Source organism: Notolepis coatsorum (assembly GCF_963971535.1).
Source record: "Notolepis coatsorum genome assembly, chromosome: 1".
Lineage (NCBI taxonomy): Eukaryota > Metazoa > Chordata > Actinopteri > Aulopiformes > Paralepididae > Notolepis > Notolepis coatsorum.
The window spans coordinates 53,700,572-53,713,277 of NC_140165.1; the positions used below are offsets into that span (position 1 = coordinate 53,700,572).

A 12,706-nucleotide genomic window follows, 5' to 3' on the forward strand; every position below is an offset into this window, starting at 1 on the left:
GCTTGAGTTCTTTCATGATCAATGTTGAATGGATTTTCTGAAGGGAATCGTGTAATGGAGAATGGGCTTAATTCACAATACTAGTACACACACTGTACAGTGTAGGCTAGCTAGTCGGTCACCTACAACCAAGTTGTCCTTCAATGAAATGTTTGAAATAAATGAATATCCGCTCAGGAACTCGTTTCCACCAGATTAGCGGCCACCTCTGCTTCATACAGGGAGATTAAGACTATAGATAATCATGCTGAAAGGGGATTTGTTTTAGTGAAAGCATCCCAGAGCCCTGGCCCTCGAATAAACACACACGCACGCGCATGCACACTCACACAGAGCCCCGGAGAGAGTGGGTGGGAAGGCTGCCAGCAGAGGAGCAGCTTGTATCGAGGCTAATTGCTTCACTAAGTGAATGAAAAGGGAGCCGTGTCTGTGTATAATATGTGTATCTATATATGTAACGGATGGTATCATGAAGCGCAGTCAAGAAGGGCTGGGGTGAGTAGCGGTGCTATGGGTTAAACTCACTCTCACATCCTCAAAAAGACGCATAGACCCATTACTTAGAAGTGAATTCACCTCTTGGTATAGCTGTCTGTGTTGCTGCCCGCGGTGTGGGAGACCGGGGTTCGACTCCCACTCGGGGCATCGAAGTTTGAGGTAACGTTGTCACAACCGTTACATATATATTTTTTTTAATGTCTTGTTCTCTTCACAACCATCAGGAGACTCTTGTCCAATTGTAGTCAGAAATACGCCACCTGCCGGGCAAACACATCACTCTCTGGAGCAGGGTTTCCGTTAGAAAAAATTGTTGCCGGCCTCAGTGTCCGGTAGATTTCAATCTACCGGTCAAATGAGAGAAATTCCGGTCAGAGTTTATTGAGCTTAAAAACAATTGATAGGCAAAAGAATGACAACAAAACAAAAGAATGACATCATCAAGGCATGTAGATTTATAATATTTTTACTTAAAACTAGGCTACTTTCGCGTATAAAGTCATTATATTCCAAATAAAATAAGTCCCGAGACTCGTGCTGCTGCCGACTTTAAATCAAATAGGTGTCTGTGGGCAGTCGCCCGACATTAATAAACAACAGTCTGTTATAATCACATTTTTATGAGCTAACGAATTCCGTTATATTGGACATTTGTATTAATTATATCAAGCGAAGAACTGAGAAATTTGGCAGAGAGAGACGGCAACATTATCGTGGGTTTGCGTGACGACTCTCTCTCTCCACCTCCCAATGACTTATTTGCGAGAGTATGTCGATGCAGAGCAGCAGATTCAGCTGTTATTGGCTCTTTTCTGGGGACCGCACAGCAGCGCCCCCCACCCAACATTGAATTGAAAATGGCTGAATTGGAGTACTGCTGGAGTACTGCATTGTGCTGCTGCTGCTCCGGCTCTGCAGCTTCACAAAGGTTCGCACACCCAGCACTAAGCTCTCGCTGACAACGTCGTTGTCATTATTAGAAGCAACGATGAAACAAATGTAATGATTGTTTCGTTCATCGCATAGGCTATTTAATTTTAGCCTATTTTAATACAATTCAAATAATCAAATTGTGCTTAGACTCAGGGAATTATTTTCACCGGACATTAAGACCGGAGAGATTAAATATGTCAGACTTCAACAGATTTTGCCGGTCAAATACCGGTAATTACCGGCTAACGGAAACGCTGCTCTGGAGTCTGCAGTAGGGCTGTGGCCCCAACGCATTCTCTACGGTTCACTCTCTGGAGCCCCAACACATCTCTAGGGTTCACTCTCTGGAGCCCCAACACATCTTTAGGGTTCACTCTCTGGAGCAGGGCTGGTCCCAACACATCTTTAGGGTTCACTCTCTGGATCAGGGCTGGTCCCAACACATCTTTAGGGTTCACTCTCTGGAGCAGGGCTGGTCCCAACACATCTTTAGGGTTCACTCTCTGGAGCAGGGCTGGTCCCAACACATCTTTAGGGTTCACTCTCTGGATCAGGGCTGGTCCCAACACATCTTTAGGGTTCACTCTCTGGAGCAGGGCTGGTCCCATCACATCTTTAGGGTTCACTCTCTGGAGCAGGGCTGGTCCCAACACATCTTTAGGGTTCACTCTCTGGAGCAGGGCTGGTCCCAACACATCTTTAGGGTTCACTCTCTGGATCAGGGCTGGTCCCAACACATCTTTAGGGTTCACTCTCTGGAGCAGGGCTGGTCCCAACACATCTTTAGGGTTCACTCTCTGGAGCAGGGCTGGTCCCAACACATCTTTAGGGTTCACTCTCTGGAGCAGGGCTGGTCCCAACACATCTTTAGGGTTCACTCTCTGGAGCAGGGCTGGTCCCAACACATCTTTAGGGTTCACTCTCTGGAGCAGGGCTGGTCCCAACACATCTCTAGGGTTCACTCTCTGGAGCAGGGCTGGTCCCAACACATCTTTAGGGTTCACTCTCTGGAGCAGGGCTGGTCCCAACACATCTTTAGGGTTCACTCTCTGGAGCAGGGCTGGTCCCAACACATCTTTAGGGTTCACTCTCTGGAGCAGGGCTGGTCCCAACACATCTTTAGGGTTCACTCTCTGGAGCAGGGCTGGTCCCAACACATCTTTAGGGTTCACTCTCTGGAGCAGGGCTGGTCCCAACACATTCTTTAGGGTTCGGACATTCGTTGCCGTTTATGAACGGTCGCTCTCACAAAAACATGTTAAAAAATCTGAAATCCCATAGGCAGCGAGGTGAGTCGTAATCACAATGGCGGCTCCGCTCACTGCTTCTGCTTTTAACTCGCCATTTAACTGGTGTGTGTATACTGTCTGATATAAGCGAATCCAAAGCTATTGAATCACTTTACAAGTACCTTAGGAGCTCAACTGTGCAATTGTTTACGTTTACAACCCGGGAGTTATTATGCTAATTCAGCCGTGCTGATGGGAGACAGGCGATGTGTGTAACGTTATTCCAACAAAGTGTGACAATTAGACAGCCTCTTAGTAAGTGAGGGTCATTATATTAGTTTCAAGTTTCTTTAATAGTTGTCATACAGAATACTTTTATACAAAATGCTTCTTTCTGTTACGCTCCAGAGACTGTGCTAGACAAAAGATAAGTATGAAATAAAATAGTATAGCATGTAAAAATAGAAGTCACGTACGTAGACACAGTGTTCAGTATATACATATGTACAATGTTCGATGCAGAATAGAAGTAACTGAGTTACCATACAATATACTATGCAATACTAATATACAATATACTATATAGTGCAAAGCAGAAATGGGATGAGGTACAATTTAGGTACAATTTACAGCTTGTTATACGAAGACATTACCCCTTTCACTACCACACTACCAAATGGTTAACCCCTTCACTGCGACAATACAGAAGGTTAACCCTTTCACTGCCACACGACAAAGGGTTAGCCCTTTCACAAGCACACTACAGAAGGTTAACCCTTTCACTACCTCACTACAGATGGTTACTACAGACGGTTAACCGGTTAACCGTCTGTAGTGTGGTAGTGAAAGGGTTAACCGTCTGTAGTGTGGTAGTGAAAGGGTTAACCTTCTGTAGTGTGGTAGTGCAAGGGTTAAATCCCACTCTAGCAACAGCTAGCAACAACGTTGTATCCTTCCGTATCGATAGTAATAATTAACGTCCCATTGTCCCCGCTCGCTTGGCACTGCAGCAGCTCTCTCCACTCATGGAACGGTGTTTGGTGCAGCCAGGTTGTGAAAAAGTGTTCACAGTCGGAGCGAACACACACACACACACACACACACACACACACACACACACACACACACACACACACACACACACACACACACACACACACCTACACACACACACACACACACACACGCACACACACACACACAGGTACGGTGGCTCACAATGAACAAACAGGACAATCATTTAGCCAAATAATCTACACACAGTAATAATAATAAAAGAAAAACCAATCATTTGAATCCCGTATTGAGCTTCGAATGTCAAATATACCAGACGTTAGGGGCCGGCCCTAGTCTGTAGAACAAAGAATGAACCATTGGAACGTTAGGGGCCGGCCCTAGTCTGTAGAACAAAGAATGAACCATTGGAACGTTAGGGGCCGGGCCTAGTCTGTAGAACAAAGAATGAACCATTGGAACGTTAGGGGCCGGCCCTAGTCTGTAGAACAAAGAATGAGCCATTGGAACGTTAGGGGCCGGCCCTAGTCTGTAGAACAAAGAATGAACCATTGGAACGTTAGGGGCCGGGCCTAGTCTGTAGAACAAAGAATGAACCATTGGAACGTTAGGGGCCGGGCCTAGTCTGTAGAACAAAGAATGAGCCATTGGAACGTTAGGGGCCGGCCCTAGTCTGTAGAACAAAGAATGAGCCATTGGAACGTTAGGGGCCGGGCCTAGTCTGTAGAACAAAGAATGAACCATTGGAACGTTAGGGGCCGGCCCTAGTCTGTAGAACAAAGAATGAGCCATTGGAACGTTAGGGGCCGGCCCTAGTCTGTAGAACAAAGAATGAGCCATTGGAACGTTAGGGGCCGGGCCTAGTCTGTAGAACAAAGAATGAACCATTGGAACGTTAGGGGCCGGCCCTAGTCTGTAGAACAAAGAATGAGCCATTGGAACGTTAGGGGCCGGGCCTAGTCTGTAGAACAAAGAATGAACCATTGGAACGTTAGGGGCCGGCCCTAGTCTGTAGAACAAAGAATGAGCCATTGGAACGTTATGGGCCGGCCCTAGTCTGTAGAACAAAGAATGAACTAGACGTGTGTGTTTCAGGAACCAAATGATACTGTTTCTTCTTGAAGACTTGTCCTTCACTGCTTGTTGTGTCCAAGGCATTTCAGGACTTCAGAATTATTCTGCACGGAAATTGACGTCTTAAACCAGGAGGGGGACACGTATGTTGTGTGCATAATATTTTAGATCTCCAGTAGTTTTAACTACTACTACTTCATAACCCACCAGCCCCATGTATCACATAAAAAAAAACCTCAAGTGTGTTTCATATTCTACTAAACTTCAAACAATCATTTTGAATGCATGCATGTTGAATGTAGAAAAATCGAGAAACCTGACATCCTTTGATCTTTGACCCACCCTCTAGCGTAGACCCCATTCCCTCAGTAGTCAAGCGTAGGTTTGATCCCAGCACAGATGATTGGACTGTGTGACACAGCAGACTGCTTGGCTACAGTATGTGGTCCACATAATGATAATGAAATGGCATCCGACACCATTCCAGGTCTTTAACTAATAAACATTTAGGATATGTATATCTCGCAGCACTAATAATGTGAGGATTCGCCTGTTCCCTGAACTTTTCCCTGTCTACTCTCCCTCACCAGCCCCCACCCTTGCGATGATTTACTGTCCTCTACTCTTCACCAGCCCCCACCCTTGGACTACCTTCACGCAGCTGTCATAGTTTATGATTAGCGCCCCAGAGGGCTTTATATACCTGGACCTCCCTTCCAGTCCTTGTCGGGTCGTTCTGTATCTGTGTTCACTCTGTGTTCATGGAGTTCTGTACGTTACCATCCTGTACGTTACCATCACCTGCCGCGTCTCCGGCGTGAGACGACGTGCCAGCCATCACCACCTGTCGCCGTTTGCCTGGAGTGGGACACCGTCTTCGCTCTCTAATTCTCTACGGGAGGTTTTCCAGTGTTCCCACTCCAGACGTCAAGCCGGCACGTCATCGCTCCCTATTTTCCACGGGAGGATGGCATCTCTTCGCCCCGGTCCCCTGGGACCCCTTTGTTCTGCGTTGCCCGGCCCCCCCGAGGAGGAGGAAGAGGATCTCCGTGCCTGGAGTGGGACACCGCCTTCGCTCTCTAATTCTCTACGGGAGGTTGCCAGTGTTCCCACTCCAGACGTCAAGCCGGCGCGTCATCGCTCCCTATTTCCACGGGAGGATGGCGCCCCTTTCCCCCCGGCCTCCGCTGTCGGGCCCCTGTCTCAAGTCAAGTCAAGTCTCCGTGCCCGGCCCCCCCGAGGAGGAGGAAGAGGATCTCCGTGCCTGGAGTGGGACACCGCCTTCGCTCTCTAATTCTCTACGGGAGGTTGCCAGTGTTCCCACTCCAGACGTCAAGCCGGCGCGTCATCGCTCCCTATTTCCACGGGAGGATGGCGCCTCTTCCCCCCGGCCTCCGCTGTCGGGCCCCTGTCTCAAGTCAAGTCAAGTCAAGTCTCCGTGCCCGGCCCCCCCGAGGAGGAGGAAGAGGATCTCCGTGCCTGGAGTGGGACACCGCCTTCGCTCTCTAATTCTCTACGGGAGGTTGCCAGTGTTCCCACTCCAGACGTCAAGCCGGCGCGTCATCGCTCCCTATTTCCACGGGAGGATGGCGCCTCTTCCCCCCGGCCTCCGCTGTCGGGCCCCTGTCTCCGTACCAGGCCTCCGCCGTCGGGCCCCTGTCCCCGTGACAGGCCTCCGCCGTCGGGCCCCTGTCTCCGTGCCCGGCCCCCGCTGTCGGGCCCCTGTCTCCGTACTCGGCCCCCGCCGTCGGGCCCCTGTCTCCGTACCAGGCCTCCGCCGTCGGGCCCCTGTCCCCGTGACAGGCCTCCGCCGTCGGGCCCCTGCCTCCGTGCCCGGCCTCCGCTGTCGGGCCCCTGTCTCCGTGCCCGGCCCCCGCCGTCGGGCCCCTGTCCCCTTGCCAGGCCTCCGCCGTCGGAACCCTGTCCTCATCCCTGTAAGCAGCCCTGGCCCGTAGCCCTGGCCCTTAGCCTTTGTCCCTGACACTTAGCCCTGTCCCTTAGCCTGTTCGCCTCTTAAAGGCACAGTGCCGCATTTTCCTTATTTCCTTGACTCTAGTGTTTTGTGTTCTCCCCTGTTCCCCTCTCCAGTGCCCCTGGTCCTAGTCCTTGACATTTAGCCCTGGCCCTGTCCCTTAGCCCTAGTCCCTTAGCCTGTTCGCCTCTTAAAGGCACAGTGCCGCATTTTCCAGTTTTCCTTGACTAGTGTTTTTTGTGTTCTCCCATAAAGGGACTGTTCCGCCTTTTGTTCTATAATAAAGATTTGCCCTGTTTTGGCTTACTCTCATACCTGTCTTGTGTTGTGCGATTGGGGTCGGTTACAAACCATAACAAATAACTCTGACTAAATCAACATTAATAACTTGGGACTAAATCAACATTAATAACTAGGACTAAATCAACATTAATAAATCAATATTAATAACTAGGACTAAATTAACATTAATAACTAGGACTAAATAACATTAATAACTAGGACTAAATAACATTAACAACTAGGACTAAATCAACATTAATAACTAGGACTAAATAACATTAATAACTAGGACTAAATCAACATTCATAACTAGGACTAAATCAACATTTATAACTAGGACTAAATATCATTAATAACTAGGACTAAATAACATTAATAACTAGGACTAAATAACATTAATAACTAGGACTAAATCAACATTTATAACTAGGACTACATAACAATAACTAGGACTAAATCAACATTAATAATTAGGACTAAATCAACATTAATAACTAGGACTAAATCAACATTAATAACTAGGACTAAATCAACATTAATAACTAGGACTAAATCAACATTAATAACTAGGACTAAATCAACATTAAAAACTAGGACTAAATCAGGACTAAATCAACATTAATAACTAGGACTAAATCAACATTAATAACTAGGACTAAATCAACATTAATAACTAGGACTAAATCAACATTTACAACTAGGACTACACATTTTTCTAATAGTCGTAGGATTTTGTCAACCAGTCAATTTATCAGTTTATTTAATCAACAAATGTGTAAAAGGCTGTTTACCCACATATGAACTACTGCAAATAATCCCTACCAAAGGACTTATAAATCTAGTGCATATTAAAAATCTAAACATATTTGTGAATATTGTGATGCCAATTAATAACTGTAAATAATACATTTTCCAAAGGCTGCTATATGTAAGACTATTATAAACCTCATCTTCCTAGTAGGGCTGGGGGTAATACTGCATTTTAAGGTATACCGTCACGAAGCCATGCAAAGGAATGTGATTTTACAATACCGTCATCAACAACATACATATTTTCATTTAATCCAATATATACAAATAATAATATTTGTTATGGAAATTCGATGGGAAAAGAGCATTTTGAATTTGAATTGTATTACATCAAAAAGATACCATATGAATTTGTACTGGAAAACCAAAATATTGTCAAATGCCATTATACTATCTAAACTAAGATAAATAGTGTCATATGATATTTTGGCATTAATGACAAGCCATACCTTGTACTGTAGGTCCTTGTATTGTGGCCTGGCAATGTTTAAAAAAAAAATTTAATAAAAAGAATTAATCTAAGAATGACCTCCATCTCAAATTTCCAAATGCTTTACTTCGATTTAACCAAGGTCCCAGGCCAGGCATGGTGCCCATACCAGTTATGGCCTCACCCACTCTAGTAAAAAGGTCAACTTAACATATTTGACCTCAAAACATGGTGACTATAAAAGCAATGCTAAAACTACTTGTCTGATTAATCCCATTGACCGTGGCGTTTACTAACCCTCATGGATCTTTTGAGTATTGGAGAGATTTGATGGTGATATTTCGTCACGTGGCACATAGACAACATCTTAAAAGCTACCAATTGTCAAATTCATAGTTCAACTTCTGTGTTTTTTGCAATATTGTATATGTCCAGATAGATATAAGGCTTGGCTTCCCACTGTTACCATCACAACCAAGTCGAGTACTAGAGGTCTTCTTCTTCTTCTTCTCTTCTTCTTCTTCTTCTTCTTCTTCTTCTTCTTCTTCTTCTTCTTCTTCTTCTTCTTCTTCTTCTTCTTCTTCTTCTTCTTCTTCTTCTTCTTCTTCTTCTTCTTCTTCTTCTTCTTCTTCTTCTTCTTCTTCTTCTTCTTCTTCTTCTTCTTCTTCTTCTTCTTCTTCTTCTTCTTCTTCTTCTTCTTCTTCTTCTTCTTCTTCTTCTTCTTCTTCTCTTCTTGTCCTATCTGGTTGTTGAATAGCTTGACTTCCAACAGAAAGACGCTGTATGATTATCTTGACTCATACGGAAAAATGGCATTTACAGTGAGGATTACCATAACAATTTCATTCTTTATGGATAACTATTAACAACAACTACTTCAAATGTTCATAGTAACCGGACGGGCCCTAAGCACGTGCGTAACCTGCTGTGCAATTTGTTTGAAATAACAAGGGTAATCATGTAATGTCTTTCTGTCAACCAATCAAACCAATTAATAGTTCAGATTTCTGTAGATTAAGGTGGGCTTTGCAATCTTTTGATTGGATGTTCCCATGTCACAGTCTATCCACTGATGATGAACATAAGGCCAGCAGGTGGCGCTGAACAGCGGTGGTAAGAAGGGAATCGATGCATGATTTTCTTGCTAAAGCTAGACCTAGACTATTGCAATGTAACCTTTTTTTTTGTATTTTATTTTTTTATTCTTTTTTAAACAAACATATAAACAAACATGACAACACACGATAAGATATACAAGCATTATTAACAGTGCACATCCAATGAAATCACCATATAGTTAAATGTCTTATACAGGATATACCCCCAATACCTGCTATCTAATACCCTACACACATATGCTCTAGCTCGTACCCCCCCCCTCCGGACCCCCCATTGGATAATCCATCCATTATCCCTCGCTCCTAACCAGACACTACCATTATATGCTCGCTTTTATTTTCTCCACCACTTCTAACCACATTGTAACCTTTTTGAAGGCTTGTTTTGTGGTTTTATGTGTTGTTGCATATTTTCCAGCATTAGGTTCTTTGGGAAATAATGAGCACTGCAACAGGTCAATGACGTTGGTAATTTTTCCTTCAATTATTTCCCCCCCATTGGTCTGGATTTGTAACAAGCTTTTTTAACGACCGTATAAGTGAATGACGTTGTTGCTACTTTTCACGTGCATTTTCCTCACCTGTTTGTATGCCTGGATTATAAACAGTGTAGCAACGCAACTGGCTCGGATCCCCAAACGCAGGTTTTCTAGACACATTTTCCATTATCTTCAAGATAAATTAACTGTTTTTCTTTTCTTTTTTTATTGTTTTAGTTTTGTTATTTGACTTATTTGTTTGATCTGTTTTCTACCCCCAGAGTCAGACTTTCTTGATTTCCAGAGATGACCCTTTGTGCCATTCGGGCTAATTCCCATTAACTGGGCCTTTGCTTTCTCAGTGTGTTCCACCATACAGGGTGACGGGACATGCTTTGAACTGTAGCGCGTACATATTTCTATAAGCACTCAGACGCTCACTTTACATACTGTAGCCTCGCAATTCATCTGCTCGCCTCTTTTCATAGTCTGTAGACGCCTCCTACACACAGTATACCAGTGTAGAGTCGTACTAACTTGACTTGTCCAGTCAATATGTGTCTGTAATATTACACTGACTGCACTAGTAGTCACCTTTTTAACTTCATAACACACGCGATGGGTGGTAAATATAATATTACCCATTGAATCATCATCCTTTTTAGTTACTAAAGTTCAGAAACCCTGACTGGATTAACCATTTTATTTCACCTATTCCATTTCCAAGTAGTTGCCACCTCTAATTAATTTGATGTTCATGACTGGAATGATCTTACTGATATTAGATAATTACAGATGTTGTATTAACTTTGTATTTCAGAACATTAGGCAATATACGTGTAGATAAAGTGTTCTCCTAGCTCAATGGAACCATTTAGGCCTAGATTTAGTTTATAGTGCTAATTTCATGTCAAATGGTAATTTAGTAATAGTGGCAGTGCGAATTAATTAGATGGTTTTAACTAAACTTGACATATTGATTAATACCTGTGATTTTTCCCTTGTTTTTTTCAGCAAGGGGCAAGCAACGCAGAGAAATTTGATTATGTGAGTATTGTAATACCACTAAATATCACAATTCACTGCTTTCATTTCTGTATCTCTCTGACTGGCGGTATGCTCTCACTTTGCCACAGGTCATGAACTTCATGAACAAACTGGCAGGAAATGAGTATGTGGGTTTCAGCAATGCCACGTGAGTACGGAGAAACGCCGCTGCGGCGAGGTCTCTGCCTTCTGTTAAATTTTTATGTTGGTCGCTAGGGTTTCAGTTGACTCAAGGATCCAGTACGATGAAAATCTTGTTTTTCAATCTCATTTCAATAAAAAGTTGAGTTGAGTTGTTGTACTTAGATCATTTAGGAGTGAGGTGTACTTCCAATATTTCTATAACGTGGACATTAGATGAGTCCTGTTATGTGGAAGGAAATCTCCTGAATGTTCTATTGTTGACAATGCCACCCTCTCTCTGTGTGCTACAGATTCCAGTCGGAGCGCGAGTCTGGTGACAGGAACTTCGCCATCGGATACTATCTGAAGGAGAAGAAGGTACTGTTGGGGACCGGTAGGATCCCTGAGGATCTAAATAGGTTACTGTTGGGGACCGCTAGTATCCCTGAGGATCTAAAGAGGTTACTGTTGGGGACCGCTAGGATCCCTGAGAGTGATCTAAAGAGGTTACTGTTGGGGACCGCTAGGATCCCTGAGATTGATCTAAAGAGGTTACTGTTGGGGACCGCTAGGATCCCTGAGAGTGATCTAAAAAGGTTACTGTTGGGGACCGCTAGGATCCCTGAGAGTGATCTAAAGAGGTTACTGTTGGGGACCGCTAGGATCCCTGAGAGTGATCTAAAAAGGTTACTGTTGGGGACCGCTAGGATCCCTGAGAGTGATCTAAAGAGGTTACTGTTGGGGACCGCTAGGATCCCTGAGGATCTAAAGAGGTTACTGTTGGGGACCGCTAGGATCCCTGAGGATCTAAAGAGGTTACTGTTGGGGACCGCTAGGATCCCTGAGAGTGATCTAAAGAGGTTACTGTTGGGGACCGCTAGGATCCCTGAGAGTGAACTAAAGAGGTTACTGTTGGGGACCGCTAGGATCCCTGAGAGTGAACTAAAGAGGTTACTGTTGGGGACCGCTAGGATCCCTGAGAGTGAACTAAAGAGGTTACTGTTGGGGACCGCTAGGATCCCTGAGGATCTAAAGAGGTTACTGTTGGGGACCGCTAGGATCCCTGAGAGTGATCTAAAGAGGTTACTGTTGGGGACCGCTAGGATCCCTGAGAGTGAACTAAAGAAGTTACTGTTGGGGACCGCTAGGATCCCTGAGAGTGAACTAAAGAGGTTACTGTTGGGGACCGCTAGGATCCCTGAGAGTGAACTAAAGAGGTTACTGTTGGGGACCGCTAGGATCCCTGAGAGTGAACTAAAGAGGTTACTGTTGGGGACCGCTAGGATCCCTGAGAGTGAACTAAAGAGGTTACTGTTGGGGACCGCTGGGATCCCTGAGAGTGAACTAAAGAGGCTGCTGTTGGGGACCGCTAGGATTCCTGAGAGTGAACTAAAGAGGTTACTGTTGGGGACCGCTGGGATCCCTGAGAATGATATAACCATTTCACTACCACACTACAGAAGGTGTAGTGTGGTAGTGAAAGGGTTAACCGTCTGTAGTGTGGTAGTGAAAGGGTTAACCTTCTGTAGTATGGCAGTGAAAGGGTTAACCTTATGTAGTGTGGCAGTGAAAGGGTTAACCGGCTGTAGTGTGATAGTGAAATGGTTAACCTTCTGTAGTGCTGCAGTGTTAACCGTCTAGTGGGGTAGTGAAAGGGTTAACCTTCTGTAGTGTGTTAGTGAAAGGGTTAACCTTCT

General features: G+C 44.7%; 1 protein-coding gene across 1 annotated transcript in view; it reads left to right on the top strand.

Annotated features, from left to right (window-relative positions):
* Positions 1–12,706, top strand: part of glsa (glutaminase a) — an 84,211-nt gene that overhangs the window by 43,220 nt on the left and 28,285 nt on the right. The window contains exons 8-10 of the mRNA XM_084313579.1: positions 10,854–10,886; positions 10,976–11,034; positions 11,321–11,387. Coding sequence (XP_084169705.1) covers positions 10,854–10,886; positions 10,976–11,034; positions 11,321–11,387 — 159 coding nt within the window. The remainder of the gene's footprint in view (positions 1–10,853; positions 10,887–10,975; positions 11,035–11,320; positions 11,388–12,706) is intronic.